The sequence below is a fragment of the Monodelphis domestica genome, chromosome 8 (assembly GCF_027887165.1).
Source record: "Monodelphis domestica isolate mMonDom1 chromosome 8, mMonDom1.pri, whole genome shotgun sequence".
Taxonomy (NCBI): domain Eukaryota; kingdom Metazoa; phylum Chordata; class Mammalia; order Didelphimorphia; family Didelphidae; genus Monodelphis; species Monodelphis domestica.
This window is the reverse complement of record NC_077234.1, coordinates 203,516,167-203,542,632: the sequence shown is the minus strand read 5'-3', so window position 1 is coordinate 203,542,632 and position 26,466 is coordinate 203,516,167. Positions and strand designations below refer to the sequence as shown.

Genomic DNA, 26,466 nt, shown 5'->3' with positions numbered 1-26,466 from the left:
CAAAATTGAGGTTTTCTGAAAAACAGGGTAACCTTTGTCCCTGTTGTTCAGCCCTTCCTCTCATGAACAAAAAGCATTTTCTAAATGCTCCTTCCAGTCTCACTTTTCAAATCTTAAAGGAAGTCTTTTTCACACATCCTTTTTTTGAATTCTCATATTTTTTTCCTGTTATGTTCCCTAATTTCCATTGCCACATCAACATTCAAACATATATTTTTGTCCTGGTTTTCTCATAGGAAGATTAAGACATAATCCTGATGTTGTGCCAAAACAACTTTTTAAAAATAACACCTCAGGGGAAAATGTACAGAATTAGAAGGAAGGTTTAGCTTTTTGTTTTTTCCTCTTTCTATTTTCAAGATATTTCAAAAGATATTTTTAAAAACTAGATATATATATATTTAAAAGGGACTCCATTCCAGAAGTGCAAGTTTTATTATAAATACTGGGTGAATAGATTGTATCAAACCAGATGTTGAATAGTAAGAGTCTAATCATCATAGATCAGGGAATCTAGTGCCTTGAATAAAGGATATTCATTGAATTTGGAAGGTATGAAAACAACAAAAACTTAATGGACTAATTTCTCTCTTGACTATAAAAGTGATTGTAATTATTCACCAAGAGAGAAAGCAACTTTTTGCTTCCTATAAGACAGTCTAAGAAAGGGATGTGAAAGAAATGACCACAGTTTGCTTCTGTTAAATTACTAAACATAATTCACAGAACTAAACTAAAAAACAAATTTATCCAAATTCTCTCTTTTTTTTTTCAGGGGTCCTGAACAACTCTGGATATGGACAAGAGTAAAACAAGACAACCAGGCATGAATGAGTTGTGATCTGCACTGATGTAGGCAATACACACATCAGTGAGATGGCATTTCCACTAGAGTACTGGAGGGGGGCAGTCAAAAAATAAATAAAATTTTAAATCCTTAATTCTTGGTTGATATACATTTTCATACTGAAAAGGAAGTTCAAAATTTTAAAATACTCTAATTCTATAAACAGGTTTTTAAAAAGCACATGTATACATAAGTACTAAGAGGCAGGTCTAAATTTAAAATCTAGAATGAAAAATTGGTAATTCAATTATGACAAAAAAGCATTGAACTGGAAGTCAGGAAACTTGTGCCCCCCCTTCACCATTCTGAGATTTTTCCTCATATATAAAAAGTGTATTGGGGAGGAGGGGGTTTGGGGATACAGATATCTGGCTCAGTGTATAGAGATCCAGGCCTGGAAACAGGAGATCCTGGGTTCAAATCTGACCTGACACCTCCTCGCTATGTAACCCTAGGCAACCCCATTGCTTTTTTCCCTTAGCAATGAATTTATACATGGTATAAATTCTAAGACAGAAGGTAAGTTGTTTTTTTGTTTTTGTTTTTTAAGCATATTGGGATGGGAAGGAGTAGGTGCTCTCTAAAGTTCCTCTCAACTTCAAATTCCTGACAGTATGACTATCATTTTTTTTCAGATTTTTTTTCTCCTCCCAAAGATTTTATCTATTGATGTCAATATCATATAGCTATTCTTTCTGAACTATAAATGACAATTTTCTTTTGAGAATTAATTACTTTGGAGGTTGATAGGAATTAGGATTCTCTTTTACTCTATTTTCCGTATGGCTGTCAGTTTTAAATTGCTTTTTCTTTCTCCCCTTTGGATAAGCTTATATATACACAAATAAATTTATTTTTCTAATTTGAAAAGAGATTACCATAGATTCTCAGATTTGGAGAGGCAAATTTGTGAATTCTACATAGGTTTGTCTCTGTGAGAAGACTAAAGTGAAAGTGAACCTCTGTCTTGATAGAAATTTGTTTTATATTAGCAAAGTTAGAGTCATGATGAATTAATTGTGTTCAATATTGGATGCCACATTTAAGAGAGGCAGAGAAGGGAATTCAGAACATTCCTCCAATGTTTTAGAGTAGGAGTCATGTATCTATCTTTGATTATATTAAAAGCTGTCTAGAAAATGAATAGACCACATAATAGCTCAAAAGGACTCAAAGCTTATTTGGGCTCAATGTAATGGGAAACTCTAATAAACTGATGCGTTAGAAGAAGCTGTCATATAGAGTAATGAACTCTCTTGCCATCAGGAGCTTTGTAAAAAAGAATCTAAGATGGAATAAGAAGTTGAAATAGATGACTGCTAAAGGCTCTTCCAAATCTAAGATTCTATAAATTAATGTAGCTAAGTTCTGTAGCATTTTTTTAAAATGCTCTGCATACTCTCAATATACTAAAGACAACAAACAATTCCAATGGAGATGGATGGCAGAGGAATTTTTGAAGCACATTTTAATATCCAAAGTGGCTAACTAACTGTTTGAAGGGCAGAAATAAAAAGATCTTTTTATATAATAAATATTTCATATACAACTATAAATTAAAATATAATTTAAAAACTTAACCCCCACAAAAATTAAAAGTCAACTAATTCATGCCAAGCTATAAAGACTGGTTACCCAGTGATTTCACTACTTAGCCTTTGTGCGTTGATTTTATTCCAGCAATAACAAAACTTTACATAAATACAATTTATGTAAATAAAAAAAGAAAGGGATAGCAACTGGACCTGTGATTTCACTGGCAAAGGGACAGATGTTCTGGATAGGAAACTCCATCTACAAATTATGTTGGCACCTTCTCTGAAACTTAAGAGCTTGAGATGGCTGCCTAGAGTACTAAGAAGTTAAATGATTTGTACCAGGTCACATAGCCAATAGGTTTCAGAGACAAGATTTTATACAACTTTAAATATAAATTTAAAATCTCCAAGAACAGCACATCTAAAATAAGGAGGACACATTACAAAAGTGACCATTTTAAGAGTAGATCTAGAGATACTCTAGATTAGACCAATCGAGGACTTCCTCACAGTAACCTCTAAAACTGGTTAGTTTGCTAAAACAGTAAATTTTTTAAAAAAAATAGCTAGTCAACTTCATTGTAAGGGAGGACTCCCCCAAAGGAAACTAACACCAATGAAATTACACATCTAGCAATTCTCCATGTTCTTCCCTCCCATTCAAAAACCATCTAACTAGACAGTTGTTTCTAAGATGTCTCTAGCAGTAATCCTCAAAGGAAAATGGAAACTATCTTGTCCTGTAATCATATTTAGGTGGAATGAATGAACTGTTTTTGCTCCTTATTTTGCTCTTTAACTAAAGAATTCACCAAAGGACTTTGATGCTTCACTGTGGAATGGAGTTAACCCTGAGGTCTTAAAGAATGCCAACAGAAACCAAGCTGAAAAGGCTTTGACTATAGGCCAGCTGGTAATCTAATCTAGCTATAAGCTTATGAGGATTTATTACTAGAAGGGTAGCCATCTTAGAGATTAAATTTTTTTTGTCTATAGTGATTCACAAAGACCATTTACTATAGCATTGAAAGACTGTGATGTGGCTTGGCAGAAGGAAATCAAACATGGAAGAGATCACAATTTCTTTAAAATGTGGATACAAAATACCAAAAATTTTAAAAATAATCATTTTTTTCTATCAAAACTCCTTCAATGCACAAAAACCACCCAAAAAAATGATATCACAAGGCCAATATAAATTATTCTTTTGTAAATTGGTTAATCACTAAAGTGAGACTTTCACACTTAGGGATATCAATCAAAAGAGCTCAGGATAAGATGACTAAAGAAATTTCAGTGGTTGTACTGTATTCTATAATTCTCTTACTGTAACTGTTTTGCCATCATTTAATACTACCATTCCCCACAGTTCTGTTTCAAGCTTTCTACTTTCTTTTTTAAGTCCTCAACCCTACTCCTACTGCCCCTATTCTCAGCAGGCAGCCTCACTTTCTACTTTCTTAAGAACATCAAGTTTAAGTGGAAGATAATGTAGTACACTGGGAAAATGCTGGATTTGAAAACATGACCTCGGTTCAAATTTTGCTTTTAGCACATACCATTTTTATGATTTTGAGTAAGTCATTTAATTTCTTTGGATCTATTTTCTTCTTTGTAAAATGAGGGCCTGGACAAGGTTCAAGTCCCTTCTATTTCTAAGTCTATGATCCTATAATGGAAGCTTTCCTAATTCCCATATTTTTCACTTTAAAAAATAACCTGTTTTCACTTAACTTCCTTTCCTTTGATTTCTGAGGAAGAATTTGGGTTTCTTACTCTTTCAACAATTTTTTTAAAAATTATAATATTTATTTTCTGTCTTTTTCTCTGCTCCACTCTCACCCCCCTCCAAAAAGTCTCTTAAGTTCTTAAAAGCAAAACAAAACCCCACTCAGGTTTCCCTTATCTAGAAAAACAAAACACACAAAGACAACCCAAAATGAAAATATCATATTCTTCTGCTTCTATATCTTTAGTGGCACCAGCTTCTACAATCAGAACCCTCCTCCTGCATTTCCAATTGCTGAAATTCTGGATCCAGGTCCCATTCTGTAGCTTTTAGAAAGCCTTTTCTGATTCCTACACTAATAGTAAGCTCTCTCTCATCTGAACTCAAGGCAACATAGGACAGAATTACAATCAGCGTCTAATGAGGCTTAATGCTTTTCTGTTGTAAACCCATCTAGAATATAAGCTCTTTGAGGGTAAGGACCATGTTGTAAATTCATTTTTATATCTCCATCAGTGCCTAGTACAGTATTTTTATTGAGCATCTAACTTTGAGCAAAATTTGTTGAATGATTTTTTTAAAGTAGCTATTAAAATACTTTTACTAGTTAGTATTATAGGATCATAGTTTTAGAACTGGAAGGGAACTTACAGGACTCAGTCCAACCCTTTCATTGTAGAAATGAGGAAGTGTGAAGCCTGGAGAGAAGTGGCTTGTCCAGGGCCACAATGCTTGCAAACATCTGAGGTGCTATCTGAACCCCAGAGTTCCCTGACTCAAAGTTCAGCTCCCTATCCCCCATGACAAGTTGTCTCTCTACAAAAGTACCTAAAGAAATTTTTGCTCATTTTTCTACAGATGTTACCCTAATTAAATACTAACACTTAATTTAATAACAATAAAATATCAACAGAAATTGCAAATCTGCAGAAGCCATGAATGGAAAACACACATACCTGGGCTGGATTCTTCAGGAGGGGGGCTGCTATCTGCACAGAAATGGAGGTGCAACATGCATGATTAAGTAGCAGCAAAACAGTCTAAACATAAGCAACTCAAATGCTCAGGGCAAGGGCATAAACAGCTTTCAGTAAAGCAGCTGAACAAACAGCAGAAGACGGGTCATCAATTTGCTGGACCTGACCAGGGCTTAGCACAGCACCTGGCACTTAGTAGGCATTTATGCTTACTGATTGATTGACCACTTAACAGAGAGTAACATTCATGTGATTGGACTGCTAATATGAATTAGAATATTTTTTTTTGTACAGAAACATACACTATTCGTATTCTTAATTAGTTCTTCAACACAAAATATATGATAGAACACTGGAATTAATGTTACAATGTGACATTTCCCTTTGGAAAGCTTATAGCTGAAACATTGTAAATGGAAAACCTCTATTTGCAAGCAAATATGCATCGAAAGACCAGTAGAGATTTATGGACTAATTAACAATGAAGGAAATTCAAAATCAGTTACCTGGCATGATGTCCCTTCTCTCTTACTTTGGGAGAAGGAAGTTTAAGATTCAAACACAATAAGGTTCAGTAATGAAACCATTATGCCCAAAATTGACTACTTCATTTTCTAGTGTGTAGAATATCTATCAGCAAAAATTTCTATACTTTGGGCCTGGGCAGGGGAGTTATAGATATTTTACCAACACACACTGTATCTCACCTTAGAAGCCATTTATTTATTTATTTATTTGTTTATTTGTTTATTTATTTGTTTGTTTGTTTATTTATTTAGTTCTTTATTTTTTGAGGCTGGGTTTTCTTATATTTCCTAGGCTTGATTAGGACAGAAGCTTTAACTTGTTCCATTAACAAACTAGGCAACTTAATTCTTCTTTTGGCAGCTTGGTTGGTGGCCTCTTTAGTGTGAACACCTGATTAGATTTAGTCCTACTATTGCTCAAGTAATCCACCCTCCTCAACCTTCCTAGTAGTAGGGCTCATTTCAATTTCATTTCCTTAATGAATCTTCTAGCTGTACTCTTCAATTGAATCTAACACCATAAAGATATCACATTTGAAAAGTTATGTTGTAGAGAGGTCTCCATTTTGAATTTTGCCTCCTTGGAACCAAAGCTTTCAGTAAAAAACAAATGACAGGAGAGCTGATTCTCTGCCCCATGGCATATTTACTTCTATATACTTAATCACCAAAAATATACTAGTTTCTTATAGAGGAATTAACTATTTAGAAACCAATTTCTGAGAAGCTGTTAAGGAATCTTCTAAGCATGCTGAGTGGGCTGAAAAAAGATTGATTTTTTTTGGATGAATGACACAATCAAGGAGAAAAGGGCTATATCCTCTGTCCTAAACTTAGTAATATTGCTTCTCTTTGGTACACTCCTGATGTTAGGTAGGAAGAGGCCTTCATTCACTACATATTATAAAAAGTGGCATGTAGATAAGAGATAATCTATGCCTAGTAATCCCAAAGATAATTTTTAGAAATGGGGAAAAGAAAGAAAAAAATAATGGTCTCATAATCTGAAGTTTTAACATGCTTGGAGCTTTCCAGAGAGGAAGGAACATAAAAAACAAAGCATAAGAAGTGACACTGATGTCTAAACACAAATTTAATTTCTCAATCTCAATCAATTAAAATCTCAATCCATTGGAGAATGGGATAATACTAATCTAAATTTAGAACGTTTCATCAAAGCCATAAACCCAGAGGGTATAGCGATAGTATTAGTAACTTAAGCACTGGAGAATAAATAGTAATGTGTTGTTGTTTGAGTACTTTGGGGGGAAAGATAAGAAAATGGCTTAAGATACCTGAAGTTCTGAAGCACTGTAGAAAAAGGCCATTTTCCCAAATTCTGCATATCCACATATCTATGGGGGGCATATTTTTGTTTAACCTGTATTGAAACTTTGCCTTTATTTTCCACTGATATACAGCCTCCTCACACAGCTAGGTCCTATGTTTTCTGGCAGCCCTACAACTTGTTTTTGCTGAACAAACCCTAATTAATGCTCAGCACAAAAGCATGCCAGGTTTCTACTTCATTTCTCATTAAAAGGTGAAAATAAAGACCAAGGACAAAAATGGAAAATGAAGCCTTAAGGTGCTGACTCCACTTTAAAAAAAAAAGGAAGGAAGGGAAGGAAGAGAAGTTATTTAATGAAGCTATTTTATGTAGAATAAGCTCTACTCATTAAGCCAAAACAACTGCTATAATTATTGAATATGGTACAAAAGGTTTTGTTAAAAAAATAGCAGAAATTTAATCCTGTGAAATTATAATGACCGTGCTTAGCTCCAAAGAAGAGTTATAAGACTGCACCTCCTTTCTTTGCAAAGGTGGTAGGTAAACCAGAGTTTTGGAACACAGCAGACAACTTAAAGACTTTTTTGATACATTGTTTAGTCTTGCTTAACTTTTTCCTCTTTTAAAATTGATGTTAAAAGGTGTTTTTCTAGGAATGTTGGAATAGAGAAGGTAAAACAAAATATACCAATAAGCTACTTCTCCAACATTTGCTAAAATGGTTTGGGTCTACTTTTTAAATGTCTATCGTGGCCTAAAAGAAGATACACAAGTGCTTCTTCAGTTCTAATATTTCATATCACTTAGTGCTTGGGGGACTTTTCCTGATAAATAGCAAATTCTAAAACTAAGAATTTGGATGTCATTTGTGTTAATGGCATATGGTTTCATACATCTTCTTGTGTTTGGATCAGCAAATAAAAATCATTTGAAACACACATTTAAGACAAACGATTATAGGCAAACTAATTTTCATAGTATACAAACTTATAAAAGTCTATGTCTACAGACCAAAAATAAACACTTGTTTACATATCTACTTAACAAATTTATGTCAGTCTATTTACAGTACCTAACTATGCCTGCAGATAACATTGAAATTACAGATGTATATGAAATACAGTTGATTAAACATATATTTTATCTATTTAAGTAGTCACAGTTATTTAACATTTTTGAGACATGATTTTTAAAATGACAAAATCCGAATTAAAGTTGAATGAGCATGAACCAATAAATACTTATTGTGATAAAAATAAACACTACACAAAGAGAAATGCAAAACAAATATGTGTACTAATTATATGTTCAGCAAGTACAAATATTTCCTTGTGGATGAAACAAGTGAAGGATATGAATACAGTTAAAAGTAAAGCTCAGGGGCAGCTAGGTGATTCAGTGGATAAACAGCCAGGCCTGGAAATGGAAGGTCAAACTGGGTTCAAATCTGACCGTAAACATTTCCCAGCTGTGTGACTGAGCAAGTCACTTAACTCCCATTGCCTAGCTCTTGCCACTCTTCTGACTAGAAACCAATATACAGTATTAAGTCTAAGATGGAAGAAGGTTTTTTAAAAAACCAAACTAAGGCTCAAACAAAATGCTGCCTTTGCACTTCATATTGAGTAGGACATGTTCAAATGAAGAAAACCTTATAAATGAAGGACTTCATTTTTTTATTTACCAATACTAATTTATTTACAATAATTCCTGATTCACAAGCAGGATTTAAGTATAATGAGTTAAATTCTTCCTATTAACAACCAAAGGACTTCAATTTTTTTATCTGAAACATCCTGACTGGACTACATAAATTCATACTGCCTAAAAACTACCATAGAAGGGCTAAAGAGAGGACAGAAATTGTTGCTATGGTTGTTTTTAGGTAATAATCCAGCTGCTATACCATGCACACATGACCTTTTTTGCATCCATTTCAAGAAGACAGCAATTATCTTATAGGCTGCTATTTTGAGCTTCCTCCCCTACTTAGAACACACGCAGAGATGGTATTAAAAGAGAGGAAATTTAATTGGAGTTTTATCTTTAAAGCATGGTCATAAATAATTCCATCAAAGTCTTTGAGTTTTATAGTCAAGATCAATGTCTAGATATGTCACATTTTAGCACGCTTGTCTGGGAAAAGAGAAAGAATTAAAACTGCTAGTCTTATAATTAAGCCTTTAAAAAAATGCAACAAGCATTTGGTCTCTGTAAGTCTACCTTCTTCTTCCCCTATCTGACTCCTTCCATTCTTCACTAAATGACAAGTTTACTAACAGTCACCTTCAGATATCAACTTTGGTTTTAAAAAGGCCTAGGAAAAACTTGGAAAGCACAGTAGGCTTTCTAAAATAAGCAAATGCCACGGCCCTTCCCTAGGATTTAGAAATGGCCAGCGATCGCCTTTCATACATAGGATTTTGATTTTTAAAAGTTAACATGAAATTTGGCCCTCAGGATATACTCCCTAGCAGAAAAGAGGCTTAAGCTGAAATATCCTGCTCATTTGTGACAACAATCCTTGCACTCTGAATAAAAGGTGTGCTTCAAGAGGTTTGGAAAGACAAATGAAAAAGACCAATGATGCAGCAATGGGAAAAAAAAGCAACAGAAGGCGAGAAGCATGGCTCATACGCACTTGTGCTCCAATGAGAATGGAAGGCAGCAGATGGCATGGAGAGGGAGCATGATGAGATGTCATGTGAGGATTCCGGTTTTATCCAATAGGCTCGATTATCCCGATTACCTTTCTTACTCGGCCCGCTGACATCACACTGGAAAACATCCTCACAGCTCTCGCTATGCAATCGCTCTTTCTGGAGAAGTTTGTCAACTCTCTGGATGATGCACTCTAGGCTTTTGTCGACATTCAACCAAACTTTTTCCTTAAAAGAAAAAAATGCCTCCCTTATTACTTTTTCTAAAACAAGCACTCCTTGACGGAGTTCCTAAGTCCCACAAATTTATCCAGAATAAAAGTTTGAGCCTTCAGGATGCACTGAGGCTTATGACAATGATGGACTCACATTTTTGTTAAAATTTTATCTGTTTTTTTTTTCCCAAAACAAAATAAACTCCATTAGAGCATTTCCCAAGCTTGCTATGGGGAATTTTCCCAGAGATCTCAGGAAACAGCAAAGTATTATGAATGAATAATAGTGGGAAAACAAGGGCTACTGGGCCAGGATGAACACAGTGGATTATCTTCTTTTATCCATGAGGGTTTTATTCTTCCAATCCCCTGCCCTCAGCTGTTAATATCTACTATAATTACACTGAGGGTGCCTAGCTGTTTATCAGCAGGTGGGTTTTTGTTTTTGTTTTTTAGTTTTTAAAACTCCTATCTTCAGTTTTAATATCAATTCTAAGAAAGAGTGGCAAGGGCTAGTCAATTGGGGTTAGGTGACTTCCCCAGGGTTGCACAGCCACAAGTGTCTGAGGCCATATTTGAATCCAGTTCCTGGTGCTCTCTATATTCACCATGCTACCTAATTGTCCTAGTTAGAAATCCCAAATAAGAAGACTTGGAAAATCCAATAATTCACTGCTTTTCATTTTAATGCCATCCCAGAGAAAAGTACTATGGAAAAATGTGCTGGGTTTTTAATCAGAGGACCTTGCCACTCATTATTTGTGTAATGTTGGGAAAATCCACTAAACTCTGGGCCTCGGTCTCCTTGTCTGTAAAATGAAGGCACTGAACTAGATGGCCCACAGGATTTCTTCCAGCTATGATCTCTATGATCCCAAAATAATGTTTCTAAATGATTTCCTCAATAAACAAATTTTAAAAGGCTATAAAGTTGCATTGTTCTCTTAGAAAATAAAATTGTTACTTTTAGCAAACAAATGTTCCTCTATGTACCATTTTCCAAGGCAATAGAAAGCACTTCACTTCCTGTTTAAAACTTTCCCCAATATAGTGACATGATGATTGCCAAATGCATCCAACTAAACTAGGGGATTTGGTACTACTCTCTACTTAAAGAATGATGCTATCAAGGCATGGTAACCTAAAATGTAAAGGCATGGTAACCTAAAATGTAAAATGTAAATGTAATTATTTATTTCCTAAGAAAGGGAATATTAAGTGATTGGAAATCAATAGATATTATTCATATTAAATCATAGATAAGATCCATTTCTTTACGGATCTTTAGGCCACGGAGCCTAATCCAGCCCCTTCATTTTATAGATAAGGAACCAAAATAGAGCTGAAATGACTTGTCAAAAATCAATGTCATGACATTTTGTTGTCTGACATATCAGTTGTGGCAGAAAGAGGAACTAAAACAACAAGGAGGGATTAAAAGACCGATCTGAGATGGGTTAACAGGGAAGATCTTTCTTTCTTTCCTCTGATGAGGTAAATGAAATAAAAAAGGGTACAAGAAGAACAAAGTTCCTGAACTGAAGAGCAAGAAGGTGATGGGCTATACCTGGCATGAGGCTCACTTTCTTTTGCTTAACTGTTTCTGTTCTAAGTGTTTAAGTTCTAAGTCAATGGGAAATGACTATAATATTGGGGTTTTTTTAAGCATCAATAAATGCATTTATTTTCAAAAGGGTAGAAATTCAAGAATAATTCTCAAAAATAAGTGACTTTCCCAGGCATAAGTATACTACTCCAGGCCATCTAATGATCTTAAGGGACAGTGAAGGTACTTCAGTGAATCAAGGGAGAATAGAGGAACTCAGAAAGAGAAATTATGAAGCCTTCCAAGATGGCTTTACATCCTCCATGATTTTCCTTCCCCATTTGGCCAAAAGAACCTGACTGACACTCGGTGGGGCCTAAAGGGAAGGGCCACGTCCAAGGTGAAACATGGTGGCTTGGAAAGCACCATGCAGAGAAAGTGGAACCATGACCTTCTTGAAATGGTAGTGTCCCAAAATGGAGACTCCCAGGAGTAGAAACATGGGAATACATTTTCATTTTTCAATCTAGTACTGTTGTGGTTCAGTTGTGTCTAACTCTTCATGACCCCAGAGACCACAGAGCACCCCAATACTATCCATGGGGTTTTCTCAGAAAAGATACCTCAGTGGTTTGCCATTTCTTTCTCCAGTGGATTAAGCAAAAAGAGATCACAAACTAGTGAATGCCTGAGGCCACGTTTGAACCCGGGTCTTTTTGACATTGAGCTATTTAGCCACAATCCATCCACTTACCCATTCTGCCTCATGCCAGTCTGCATGGAGAGATCGACTATTTCTTCCTGTATACTTTGCCACAAGAGTGTCTTGATCATTCCTGAGCATCACCTGCTCCTCCTCAGTTGAGGTGGGAGATGCTTTTGAGGCAATGTAATCAGGTCTAGCAGCATTTAGTCCATGTATCGAATTAGCCAGCAATTTACAGTCACAGACAGTAATCAGTTGTCTTGTCTGAGAAAAAAGAAACACCGGTTATTGCTAAACCTTTCAATCGAGCTGTTTTTCAGCCAGTCTTCTGTTTTCTTTTGAGAATAAATTTTTTCCTAAGGTAAAACATTACTACCTTATTCCCTCCTGCCTTAAAGAAAAAAAGAAAAATATAGCTGATGGAGTTTTTAAATAATTGAATTGAATTGAATAATAATTGAAGGAAATGCTAAATTCTAGTTAGAGGTCATTTTTCCCCCTCTACAAATTCCTTTAAAAATCTGTTCATGGACCCTAAGCTAAGAACACCTGGATGTGATGCTCCCTTCTAGCTCTTAAGTGATGAACCAATGGATTTAAATCCTGTCCCTTATACATACCAGCTATGTGATCAAGGACAAATCATACCATTTCTTTAAGCCTTAATTTCCTCATTTTTAAAATGGAGATAATAATAACTGTAGTAACTATCTCATAATTTTCCAATGAAGTTCTGATTCCTGGAATCAAACTTTTCTTTAAGAATTAACTCAAGGGGGTGGCTATGAGGCTCAGTGGATTGAGAGGCAGGCCCAGGGTTCAAATTTGGCCTCAAACATTTCCTAGCTGTGTGACCCTGGGCAAGTCTCTTAACCCCCACTGCCTAGTCTTTACCACTCTTCTGTCTTGGAACCAATGCTTAATATTGATTCTAAGATGGAAAGTAAGAGTTTTTTAAAAGTAACAATAGTTGCTACTATCTAGCACATGGTGTTTGTAGACAAAAGTAGGGTCAAACTCCAATAGAAACAGGATCCTATGACTTTGAAAACCACAGACGAATATTATCCATTTGTAGTATATTTGTATTTTATTTTATTTTTATGCCCTTACCTTCCAATTTAGAATCATCTCATCTAGGTGTTCTTAACTTATCCACTGAACCACCCAGCTGTCCCCTCTATTTGTATTTTAGTTAAACAATCCTCAATTATATTTTAATCTGATTCACATTATCTGATTTGAGCTTTAACCCTGCCTCTGATTCAGCTGTAGATATTACTACATTTGACAGATGAGGAAACTAAGGTAGTAACACAGGCAGGCTAACTAGGAATCTGGTGCTTTTCCCACTAGTCTATGCACAAGGTCTTAGTATTAAAGAGATGGAAGGGCCCTCAGAGACCACTGAGCATAATCCAGCCCCTTCATTTTATAGATAAGGAACCAGAAATCTGCAGAGTTGAAATGTCTAAAATCAATGTCATCACATTTTGAAATTTTTACTATATCTTTTGTGGCAGAAAGAGGAGCTAAAATGACAGGAAGGGATTAAAGGAACAATCTGAGATGGGTCAAAAGGGAAGTACTACTCCCCTTAATGCACCCCAGTGGCAATTAAGCCCAGGTCTTAAATTATATTGAGTTTCAAAATAAATTGACATAATTTGATTTGGAAAATAATCAACTAGATTTCTACCTCCAAATCCAATGCTCTTTGTCAGTATGGCACAATTTCCTTTCAAAGACTTTTGAGTAACATTTAGATAAGCTTCATTGCTGGGAAATGTTATCTCTGACACTGAGGAATTCTCCTAAAATCAGTAGAGTAATATAAGCTTCATCAGGGCAAGAGCTTTGTTTTTATCTTTGTATCTCTATTACCCAGCACAGTATAAAAAATACTTAATAAATCCTTGTGGGACAAAGCAGTGGTTCTTTTCTTTCTTTTCTTTAATTTTTAAATTTATTTCTTTGTTACATTAAAATTCCCAGGTATCTCTTTGCCTCCTTTTTCTTCCCTTCCCCACAGTAGAAAAGGCATAATTTGACAAAAAAAAATATGTAAAACCATATCTTGCTTCTTTATTTTTCTAAAAAAGGTCTTTCTCTGGAGGTGGACACACAGATTATTCTTCAAAATATATCTGATTCTTTTCAATATAAATTTACATCATCTGACTTAAGAAATAATCAATGAAGCTCAAATGAACATGGACATAAGAGTTGGAAAGGACCTCTGAGTCCAACTCTTTCTCTCAATTTGCTGATAAAGAACCTAAGAAATTAAGAGACTTGTTCAGAGTCACACAATTAGCATTTAGGGTAGATTTTAAAACCAAATCCTTCTGGCCAATGGCCTCTCCACTATGCCATACTTGCCTATTTCAGTTTGGTTTCAAGTTTCTATTTCTGATAACAATCAATTCTTTCATTCAATTATGAGGAATTAGTGATAATACTATGACACAATGATCCTGAAATAATATTTCATCACATCCTAAGGAAGCCACTTGGTCTCACTAGGTCTTCATTTCTTCTTCTAGAAATGAGAGGAGGATTACTAAAGTATCTTCCAGATCTAACATTTTCCCATTCTCTCAGTGTAAAAAGGATACTGATATAGGCTCTTATCATCTATGACAAATGCCCTCCTTTTAAAATATAAGCTGTCATCCCCATACCTTATCTGCTAAGATGGCAAGCGTTCTTTCAAGGCCATTAGCTGATCTGTCCTTGGCTGCCCTAGAGAGCCGCTCAGCATAGTAACTGACTTGGGTTTTTAAGGTGTTGATCTGGGCAATAATCTCCTTTGCTCTGATGATATCCTGTGGTGCGTATATTATTGATTGGCAGCTGGGCGAGGTACTGAAAAAAGAAAGGTATTAAAATGATACTCAGAATAGTCTAGTAACTCAGAGTATTTTCCCCCTGCTGAACCCAATCATCTCTCCCTAAGTAACTAAGAATAATTATCCCAAGCTTCTTTGTCTTTCACCTACATGGAGTTCTCTCTCAAAAAATTTAATCAACCGCATAATTAGTGGCTGTTTATGCCCACTGAAAGTAGTAATAAGGTACATTGAAGGGGAACAGACAATTTTAGTGGTGAATTTTGCTAACAAAACTTTTTGGGGGGTTCCTTTTATTTGGCCAACTAGCATTTTTATCTTCTTTTATTCTGTTCATCTCTAATCTTTCCAATCCATGAGTAAACTGTATCTTTTTTTTTTCCCCTGGTACTTCAAAGGACCAGGCCTTTTCTATTCTGAATTTTTCTATCTTGATTTATCAGTTGTTGTGGAGAAGGAATTCTCAAATTAAGAGGATCTAAGAGATATTAAACTCTTCAATAATAGGTCAAATCTGTGACCCTCCTCCTCCCTCAGTCCACTTAGTCACTACTAGGCAAACAAAGACCATTATCCAAACTGGTTAAGCATAAGGTATTCTGTGGGCACAGCCAGAACATGAATTTCAGTAAAAATGAGTGGCCTGGTTTGGAATGCTGTCTCTGTAAGGAAAAAAAACAACTTCTTCTTAAGGGTTAGGGACTTGAGGTCTGGCTGCTAGCTGGAAAAAAACTAAATGAAAGACACAAGTCTTTTCAGCCAAGACTCCAAAGCTATAAATATATTTCCTATTTTGAAAAAAAAAAGCTGTGAGAGCAAGAATTAGAGAAAACAAGAAAAGCTTAGAATTCATAGTGCATACAACTGAAAGATCAGGGACCATGTCTAAAAAGGTACATGTTCTTCCAGGAGGAGGGGAAATTTAATTATCTCTCCAAGGATGCACTTTGGTTTTCTCTGGGTATGGACCAACGGAAGGATGAGATAGCCACGTAAGAGCAAAAGGTGGCATTCATCTCACTCATTCTACATTTCCATTATAGATGCCCATGGTCAAACAGCCTTTACTGCCTCATAAATTAGACTATCTACATAGGGATGGATAATCATCTCTCATCCCCACAATCGGGCGAACATGCAAAACAAAGGATTTGCCAGAAGCCCATGCAGCAGACTGAGCTCAGATCTCTGTTCCAGGACAAGAATTTCATTTCACAGCATGAGATTCACAAACACCCACTTTCCAATCTGCAATTACTTTTTTCAAATGAATAGCAGTCCATTTAGAACTAATTTACTATTATATTCATAATTTCAAAATGCATTTTAAAAGCCTTTACTTCACTGTCCTTCCACATTTGGTGAAGAATAACATAATATTTTATTCCTAGCATTTTCACCTATGTTTTCATTGTCTTAATTTGCAACATTCACCATAAAGAGGATATGGGAGAAGTGAGAAAAGGGAAATTTTGGAGCTTCTATTTGGTAGGTTCTTTGTGCAAATTGAAGTGGTGTAAGGTATGTGTGAATTCTATTTACTTTTTTAAAAAATAATTATGACTATATTAGAAAGGACTATATTAAGAAGGGAAGCCATGCTGCAATAAATACCTTGATGTTATTAATGTGATTTGTTAAAGTCGAATTAAAAAATCCAGAGAGGACTCTCAAAATCAGGGGTTCTTAAAATGGGATCTGGGGAATGATTTTGGAAATGGGGGAAAATTATATCTTTATTTTCACTAACCTCTAACTGAACTTTGGCATTTCCTTAAATTATGAATCTAAGCAACAAATATTATTCTAAGAAGAGGTCCATTGGTGTCCAATACATTGCAATAGAAATTCATGACAAAAATAATTTAGGATGCCTACCCTGGACATTGCTACTTATTTAATCACTTCATTCTAGGAGGAAGATATACTATATTCTGTACTAATGGTTCAGTGGGGAAGGGGACAAGATGATGATATGATTGTAAAAGAAAATTATTTGAAAATAATTCCAAATTAAGACAAAAGTATCTGACAAGGGAAAAAGCAGAAACACAAACATATTGCTTTCTTAATTTTTCTTCATATTAAAGGGAAATAGAAGCTTATTCTTTTAGAGTCAATTGTCATGCTTCACATTCAAGCTAAAAAGTTTTGAAAGAAAGTAATAAGTTGAGAATTAGCTATTCATTATTAAAGAAAATTGCAGTTGGAAAAGGAAAATTTAAAAATTCCTACAACATTTAGGACTACTTTCACTTAAAACCAACACAGACAATGATGCCATGATACACAACATTTAAAAAGCGCTGTACATTTAGAAATAACAGTACAATATTACTTTTCTTTGAAAGAACAAGACCCCCAACAAAAACTGTCTCCACAAACAGAAAACTCACCAACATTCCTCATAACTGCTAAAGAAAAGAATCAAAATTAAAGTTAGCAGATTGTTAGAGAAAGAAAAAAAAAACAAATGCAAAAATAAGCCAAGTGATTTCTTGAAAATATTTCTTAAAAAAAAAAACAACAACAACAACCCTGAGTGTATAAATGATGAAATTTGTACTACAAATGTATATTGAGTCAGGGTATACTAGTCGCTTCATGCTTAAAGTTGGGGGCGGGGGGGCATGTCATCCACAAAATAGATATATTTGTTCTCAATAGAAATTTTCAAAGCAAAACTAAAGGCCTATGAGTGGTTTTTATATTAGTGTTGGGAGATCAGGGAGGGGTGAAAAAAGACCCACTGTTTCTACTGTGCACAGAATGGGCACTTGGGAAAATTCATGAACACATTGTTCAGCATCTCTTTAACACCAGGCAATAGGGAAGTGTTTTTCATTAATTCATTAACATTATTCATCCTAGGTCTCTCGTTCTCCTACTTCTCCTATTTCCCCAAGAAGGCAGAGCAGCAATGCTATGGAATAATTTATTTGCTCATACAGTATAAGCAGAAGTTTTCTCTTCAGGGCATCTAACTCAGGGTGAATGAGTCCCACACAACCCACCACAATGAGCAAAAAATTCATTCAAATGCTTATTGCAGAGCCACATGCAAGGAGGGAATGGAAGCCCATGTTTTCGGATAGGCTGGTATGGGCTGGGGTCAAGCTTCCCTCGCTGGGAAGCACAATAAATCATGTTTTCCCAAGTACAGGTGGAATGGCTGAGCTATACAGCTAGACTAGTTTTTCAACCTGTCTATATTTAGGAAGCATTCTTGAGAGCATTGACTCAGCATCGAAAGCAAGCTACTGGGACATCACGTTCTGGTCTAGCCCTTGAACCCTAGCAGGGGCACATATGAATTTTCCTAGACGTGTCTTCCCATTTTGTTGTTAATAGTCAACAACCTCCATGCGCCTTTTCATTTATTTGATGGAAGTGATTTTCCTAGAATAGAGGTCTGAGTCACATTCTACTCCCTACCTCCATAAACTCCGGTGCCTCTCTATTACTTCCAGGGCCAAATATAAAATCTCTGTTTGGCCATTGAAAGCCTTTCTCAATCCTGGCCTCTTCCTACCATTGCAGTTTTCTTACATTTGACCACCCTCCACTAACGCCACGAAATCCCGAATAATGGCCTCCTTGCAGTTCCTTAAATATTTCCCCTCCTGATTCTTAGCCTTCGCCCTAACTGTATCCCACACCTCTGCCTCTTAGCTTTCTTCCCGTCCTACAAGATTCACCTCAAATCCCACCTCCCGAAGAAGGCTTCTCCCTGCCCCCCGCTCGATGCCGCTGCCTCTCCTACTGAGACTACCTTCCACATTCTCTTTATGTTCGGTGCAGACCCAGTACGTGGCGTGTGGTGTCCCGCAGGACAATGTAGGCTCCATGAGGGCAGGGCCTGTGCTTTAGCCTTTCGTGGTGCCCCCACGGATGAACGCCACAGGGGCCACATCGGGGACTCAATCCACATTAGAATATGCTTGATGACTGAACTACGAAAGGCATCTCTCATATTCCTCTTCTTCACAAACAAGCATTTCAGGATCTTTCAGCTGCTCCTCATTGGCCCAACTTTCCTGTACTGGCAACTTTGTTCCCTTTCCTTTGCCTCTTCCAAGGTTCTTCGGGACACGCCTGCCGCCCAAGCTTACGGCCGGATCCCCATGGGCTCAGACACGGCAGCAGCTGCCCTAAAGTCTCTTCCTTCCGCCGCCAAGGGAAAGACCAGTGTCGAGCCGGAGTTCCAGCGCAATGCTCTGGCACCCTGACGTCACTGCCTATTCACTTCTGTAATTGCTCGACTGGCTTCATGACCCTTCCTGTGCATCCCACGTTCTAGGGCCCTCAGAGAACAAACTGCAGAGCCGTTCTTTGTGGATGGCTTCACAGAGGAAACGTAACTAAGACTCTAAGAGCGGATCCTCGGCATCTACTTGGATGGCGATTCAGCAAAACCAAACGGGGTGGACCCTCCCCACCCACCATCTTGTTAGCCCTAGAAACTGGGGATAATTTTTGTTCTGAGGACACACTTATTAAATCTGACCACATCAGAGTTGCAAAAAGCTATTCTTTTAAATGAGATCATCTACGAAAAGTCCTCTGCAAAACCTTTAAGCGTGACAGAAATGCTAGCTGTGATTGTTATTCGAGGGTTATACATCATGTATTTCAGGTTCAGGAGTTAAAAAGAACTGTTTGGTATAGGATTTTCAACGTTAGATCCATTTTTTAAAAAGGAATTTATCCTCAAATTTTAAAGGAAAGGGAATGAAAAGAGGCATCTGACACCCTCCATCGCCCAGCCAACTCCTTGATGCAAATACGCTGCACGGTACCAAGTCTACACAGCGGCTCTTTCTTGGGCAGAGTTCCCCACCCCAGCCTGAAGAACACCCAGCTGATATGAAGATAAGGACGCTCCAAAGATACGTACTGTTTCTTGGTCTCTTCAAATTTGTGCAGTCGTTTCCGAAGACCCCCTGACTTGAAGCCTTGGCAGTGGGCCGCGGCTGCTCCTATGGTTATGATATCATAGTTCTGATCTGAAGGAAAGAAAGGCCCCAGTTACTCCGGCTTCTTGTCTGCAGATGTATCGGAAGCCCAGGGAGCCCCGAAAGCAAACTTTTCGTGGCAGTGAAATGAGAATGCTAGCCTTTAGGGCCTGCTACTAAACACTAACGGCACGGCCGATGGGGTGGGAAATGCCACCTCTGGCACCATCTGGCGGGGCGACACTAGGCACGCCACGGAGCCTCTCTAAAATGTACGCTGTAGAGCAGGGAGCACCAGGAACTGACAGAGGTGGTTTCCTATACCAATGAAATCGGAGGTCCTGTTGGAAATAATGGTAGGGTTTGGGGGATGGGATTAGATGCTACAATGTAGGGCCACTATCAGAAGAACAAACTGTGGGAAGGCTCTCTATGGCTGACAGGCCCAGTCCAGGTTGAGCCTGTCCTGAGATAACAAACACAGACCACTATATAACAGGGATCGATTGTTGTATTTAATAAACAAGGGAAGGTGAAAAAGGGATTTAGGATATTCCGTATCTAAACCCACCAGATCTAAATATCTCATCACAGAGATTTCTTCTGAGTGAATTTCCTACTTTAATCCTCCCTAATTGCCTAAATCCCCAGTCCCTGATCTTAACTAAACTTACAACTAAACCCTCCCTAACTGGAATTAAGGAAGGGTCTGTGTCAACTTTTGCTAGGGCCAGGGAAGGCCTTAGATCCAAAAAGATCCAGACCCGTTCTCACAATCACTGCAGATGGTTCAGGTTCACCAGGAACTGCCTTGATGAAATACAGCAAGCAGGAAAGGACAGGATAAGTCACCAAAGAAATTTGCAGCCACCACCTCCAGATATTCTCCAGAGAGACAGCTAGCAGCCTTAGTCCCAGCCTAACCCTTCCTTCAAATTTCCTGAATCTTCCTGCTGGTCTCATGCCACTTCTCTCTGCAAACTTACACACTTTCCTAATAACAGGTTCAAAAAAAATGAAAGAAGGAAAGAAAAAGAAAAGGAGGGGGTACAGTCTAACCAATGAAAAAAAATCCTAACTTAGTACTCGATAGATCTTACAAATCAAGAGATGAGTACCAGAGTCACCCAAGAGAATAATAGATCAGGCATTCTCCTCCTACTTTTCCTTCTTCATGGACCAGGAGGGAGGGAGGAAAAGTAAATGATTTTTGTATCCAAGGAATAATATTTGAAATTGACTAAATAAAATAGTGTTTAAAAACTTAAAAAATTAAAAAAAAAAAAAGAAATAGCCTCAGAAAACATTAAGGAACTTCACAGTCACCTCTTGGACAGTCTAGCATCACATGAATTTAGGATCTACTTATCCCTGTGGCTGTACGCTATCCCTGTTGCTAGGAAATTATAGGATTTAGAGAGTGAAAGGTCCGCAAAAGTCATCTAGTCCAAATCCTCTCATTTACAGATGAGGAAACTGAGGGAGGACCGGAGAAATTAATCCTGTTGCCCAATGCGACACTAATCATAAATAGAAGGGACAAGATTTGAACCCTGATCTTATGACTACAAAGTCAATACTCTTCTTCTGTGTATTGAATGACTTACAATTAATAGTCATCATTTTCAAAGGAATGTAATATTTCATTTTCAATAATTAAATGTTTTTATTTTTAATAGCAGAGACTAAAACAGCTTAAAAATATAGCCAACTGTCTAAGCCCACATCAGAATGCTTTTGTGAAGGAATAGGTAGCTGTAGGCAAAAGAACATGTTTGTATAATTATTGAGTAGAGAGCAACTTTATTATAATGTTTTTTTTCCTCAGTTACAAGTAAATAAATATTTTGGGCATTCATTTAAAAAATTTTTAAGTTATAAATTCTCTCCCTCCTGCTATCCTCAACCCTTTCCTTGAGAAGACAAGCAATTTGATCTAGATTATACATGTGTAATAAGCATTTCCATATTAACCATTCTGTAAAAGAAAATGCAGACCAAAATAACAAGAATAATAAAGTTTTAAAAGTTAAAAAAAAAAAGAAATGGCCAGGAGATGATAAAGAGAAGGAAATGTTGGCCTTTAATTAAAAAAAATTTAAAGTGAATTTCATATACTTATATATATGAAATTCACTTTAATTTAAAAATATATATATGTGAAATTCTTTTGTTTCTATCTCACATCTCTTGAGTTCCAGCAAATGATCACATGAAAAGGATTAGGACCTTCTTATCTCAGATAATAATTATTTAGTGCCACCCAAGAGGATGGTAGACAGGATTAAGGAAATGATTCAGGCAATTTCCTCCTACTTTTCCTTATTCATGGACCATTATTGGTGATTTAGAAATGGCCAGGGGATGAAAGTATAAAGAGAAGGAAATGTTGGCCTTTATTTTAAAAAAATATTATTTATATGAAATTCACCTATCTCTATCTCATACCTCTTGAGTTCCCCCGCAAATGATCACATGAAAAAGGCCAGGACCTGCTTGTCTAAGATCATAGTTATCTAGCGACAAGATAAGCCCATCCAGGGCTTAACGAAAAGGTTAAGAGAAAGAAGTACCTGATGCTCCATCATCTTGGACTCGCATTCTCTGTATGTGCAAATTTGTGGGTACAAATTCCAATTTTTTATCAGCTTTCAAACTGCTTGCCTTAAATGAGGGGCCTAAAACAAGAGAAGAGAAATATCATACACATGCTATTCTCTATGTGCAAATGGCAGGAAAAAAAGGTATCAGCAAATTTCTGAATATAGCCAGGTATGCTGGGGTGGTGGCTTGAAGATTTCGAGTTGCCTACAAGAACATGTTAGCTTGCAGATGGTAGGTGGGTGTAAACACTGGAAGAAAGGGCAATTTGCTGGCCAGCAGACTAGTTCCAGGATGTTTGGGTGGAACATGATGTTAGTAAGGGTGAGGAAAGTCATCAGAGCTCTATGGAAACAGCAATACACCATTTGGAGGATCTGGCTAAATACTGTGGCATGCACACAGGGAGTCACGGAGTTATGCAAAGCAATGTGGGTGGATATGACATATTCTATTGCCACACAGCTATGCCAGAAATTATTTAATTCCAATTACAGAGATACTTTAAGGTAAAAAATTAAAGCTATCAGCTCAACTAGAATATCACCTATCCATCTTGAACAGGGAAAAGAAACTGGCTCATGCTGCATCAAAAAAAAGTGCTACATTTTCCTACATCACTCTTTCAAATTCAGCAACAACTATATTTATATGCATGTATGTGTGTGTATGTGCATACACACACACACACACATACACACACGTCTTTACATACAAACTAGTCAATATAAACAGACTGGATGGAATTGCTCCTTGGCTCTAGGAGGGAGGAGGAAGGGAGGGAAACAACATGAATCATGTAACCATGGGAAAATATTCTAAAAAAATAAATAAAATTTTTGGAAAAATTAAAAAAAAATAAACAGACTAGAAAAGTTTTGTAATAAATCCCTTAGAAGTTTTTTGGTTATCCATCCTTCGTTCAAGTCCTACTCCAATGCCATAGCATAGCCTAGTGGTCACCTAAGGTTCTCAGAGGGTACAAATTCTAAAAGACTCTACTAAGCTAGAAAACCTTCAAAGACAGAACTTGAGAACCAGTCTACTGGCTGCAAGGTGATAAGATTTTTTTAAATGTATTAAAAAAAATCTTATCTTCCATCTTAGAATCAATATTGTGTATTGGTTCCAAGGCAGAAGATGAGCAGCAAGGGATAGGCAATGGGGGTTAAATGACTTGCCCAATGTCACATTAATGTACTTTGGGAGATTATCTTCCAAATAATGGCACTCTGTATAAGTGAGGGGAGTAAAGCAATGAAAAAAATCAAAGGACCTTGAAAATCTTCAACATTTATAGCAAATGAGTATATCACAGTATTTATTATATATATATATATATACATACATATACATACATACATATATATATATATATAGGTCCATTTCAAGACTGAAAATCACATCACCATTTTCTTAAGAAAAAATTCATTTGAAAGATTTGGGGGGGAAATCTCACTCTAAATGAAAAAAAAACTTATTCTAAAGCAGGAGTTCTCGGCATTTTGGGGGGTAAAGGATGTCTAGTGAATCCTATAAACCCCGTCTTAGAAAAATGATTTTAAGTGCATAAAATATAATACGAAGGAAACCAATAATTTATACTGAAATGCATTTTTCAAAAGATTTAATAAAACAAGTTCATACACCCCAGGTATGTTCCCTGTTCTAGAGGCAGCATGACAGTGATTAGGTTCAAGCACTGTCTTTGACACAGAATAGATGGGTGATTCTGGACAATTCACCTATCCTTTGAGTGTTCCAGGAACTCTCTAAGAGTATAAGTTGGAAAACAGTTCCTGATCTATCTTGAGGAAGTAATCATCATTTTTAAAAGTACTAGATGAATAAAGAAACTGAGACCCAAGGAAATTCAGTGATTTCCACAAAGTCACAAATGGAGTAAGGGGCTAGGGATGTTTCCTTATAGGAAGTTTCCAATACCAGTAAACCACAAATCCAACATCTCCCCCTTTCCTCTCTGCTTCCCCCTCCAAAAACACAAAATAGATTATAAGGAAATAGAATTGTCATAAGTTAATGGCTTTTAATTTTGTTAGGAGAAAAAGAAGAAAAAACCATCAAGTAAATGTATTCTTCAGCTGGTAGTACCACAGTTAAATGCCTTTGTAATCTACCTATAGACAAATGATTTCCTCATTGGATAACTTATTCTTAATATTTTCACTCATTTCTCCCAGTTTCTTCAAAAAGCTAACTAGGCCATGTAACTCCATTATAATATTTGGCTTCTCACTCAAGAATGTGAAAGCCACCAAGGTCCCTTCCAGCTCTAGAGGTGTGAGCCCAAGATGGCAGCCAGAGGTTTGTTCTTCATGTCAATTTTAAATGCTTAGTAGAGAAATTATATTCAATACTTAAGACCTTTCTGCATAGTGGAAATGAAGGAAGGTAGTCCAAAAAAAGAGACTATTTAGTCACAAATTGAGAAGTAATAAAAAATAATATTTAAAAACTAAAACCTATTCAATTTGGAATCAAAGACAGAGAGGGTCTGAAGAATACCACTCTTTTGAGTCTATGCTAAAATTATCCACTGTTCTCTTACAAAGAGAAATAGTAAGGTATTTTTTTAGCTTCACATTTAATTTTTTAAAAGGTAGAGTGCAAACTTATACAATCTTCATTTTCATTTCAACTATCATTCAAAAGAAAAGAATTTAGAAGACTAGTGTTCTCATAACAAGTAATTTGGATTCTTCAATGAAATTGCATTCACTCTGGACAAAGATGAATACCCTATATAGCTAGAGAATTGTTAGGGCAACTACTAAAGGCTTACCTTTTAAAAGGAAATCTTCTGAGCAGCTCATATTTAGAGGAATTTTTACATGAGAATCTATGAAAATCCCTTTTAATTGATCAATAAAGTCATTAGAACTATCCTAATCCAGATGGCATATTTCTGAAGAGGAAAAATATAAAGGCACCTGTTTGAGTAAGGGTAAATTCCACTAACCTTTGTACTGATGTAAATTAGTTAGGTTTTCCTGGTAAGTTAGTATTATAGTTTGGTACTGAGTAGCAATTTGTCGACGTAGACTTTCCCAGCAGGGAGAGAGGTCTCCCAATTCTTCCAATTCACAAACCCTGCAAAGATAGGGACAAAAATAGATAATGCAGATCCAACTCTATGTCTGACTGGCATATTCAACTTAAACTGTGTTCATGGAATACCAGTATTCTGTGAAAATGAATCAGAGGTTCTGTGGCAAACTATTTGATATGCTATTCTGAAATTTTATTTTATTCTTTCCGAACTTTTAAATTTATATTTCACTTTAATTTTCCAGAATATTCCCCACACACACACACATACACACTCTCTTAAGCCATCCCTTATTTTAAAAAAAGAGGAAGAGAAAAAGCAGCTAGGCAAAAACTACCAATACATCATTCAAGTTCAATAGTACAGGCAATGTTTCAGACAACAGGGCCTCATCTCTTCACAGAAGGGAGGGGGTGTAGTCACATTTTTATTTGTAATTAGTATATATAATATGTGCATATTATATAAGTATAACATAAATGTATAATTAATATAAAATTAAAGATTTATCTTTCTTCTTTGGGTCAAGCTTGGTTGTTTTATGTGCAGAGCATTTGCTTTCACTTGTTATTGTTGTCCTTTACATTTTGTCCATTGTTGTCATTTCCATTATTTTGTTGGAGTCACCATGTATACTATTTCTACTTACATCATTTTGTGTCACTTTCCTTTATTCTCCATATTTATCCAAACAAACTTTCAATGCTAATGATAATATTTACATCTAAAATATGAAATTTCATATACTTTGATGAAATCTATGATCTCATATATAAATGGATACTCCCTTCAATGGTGCATATTAATCCTTTTAATCCAATTAATCCTTTAAGACTTTAGTCCATCCATGTCTTTCCATAAATCCTCCACAAGGGGTCAGATCCACCCAATGTGCCTTTCTACAGATCATAGAACACTGCATGGATACCAGTGGAGTCCACAGACTATTTTT

At 36.3% G+C, this 26,466-nt stretch overlaps 1 protein-coding gene across 42 annotated transcripts in view; it reads right to left on the bottom strand.

The window, feature by feature from the left end:
- Nucleotides 1-26,466, bottom strand: part of INPP4A (inositol polyphosphate-4-phosphatase type I A) — a 250,932-nt gene that overhangs the window by 35,147 nt on the left and 189,319 nt on the right. For 15 of the 42 annotated variants that reach the window (XM_001363200.5, XM_007501089.3, XM_056808566.1 and 12 more), the window contains 8 exons: nucleotides 25,425-25,555; nucleotides 22,417-22,521; nucleotides 19,786-19,894; nucleotides 17,285-17,302; nucleotides 14,721-14,904; nucleotides 12,085-12,300; nucleotides 9,659-9,797; nucleotides 5,071-5,103 (listed from right to left, as the gene is read on the bottom strand). In XM_001363200.5, the coding sequence (XP_001363237.2) occupies nucleotides 5,071-5,103; nucleotides 9,659-9,797; nucleotides 12,085-12,300; nucleotides 14,721-14,904; nucleotides 17,285-17,302; nucleotides 19,786-19,894; nucleotides 22,417-22,521; nucleotides 25,425-25,555 (935 nt within the window). Of the gene's footprint in view, nucleotides 1-5,070; nucleotides 5,104-9,550; nucleotides 9,798-12,084; nucleotides 12,301-14,720; nucleotides 14,905-17,284; nucleotides 17,303-19,785; nucleotides 19,895-22,416; nucleotides 22,522-25,424; nucleotides 25,556-26,466 lie in introns of all 42 variants that reach the window. The other 27 variants (XM_056808578.1, XM_056808575.1, XM_007501090.3 and 24 more) reach the window with 5 other exon arrangements.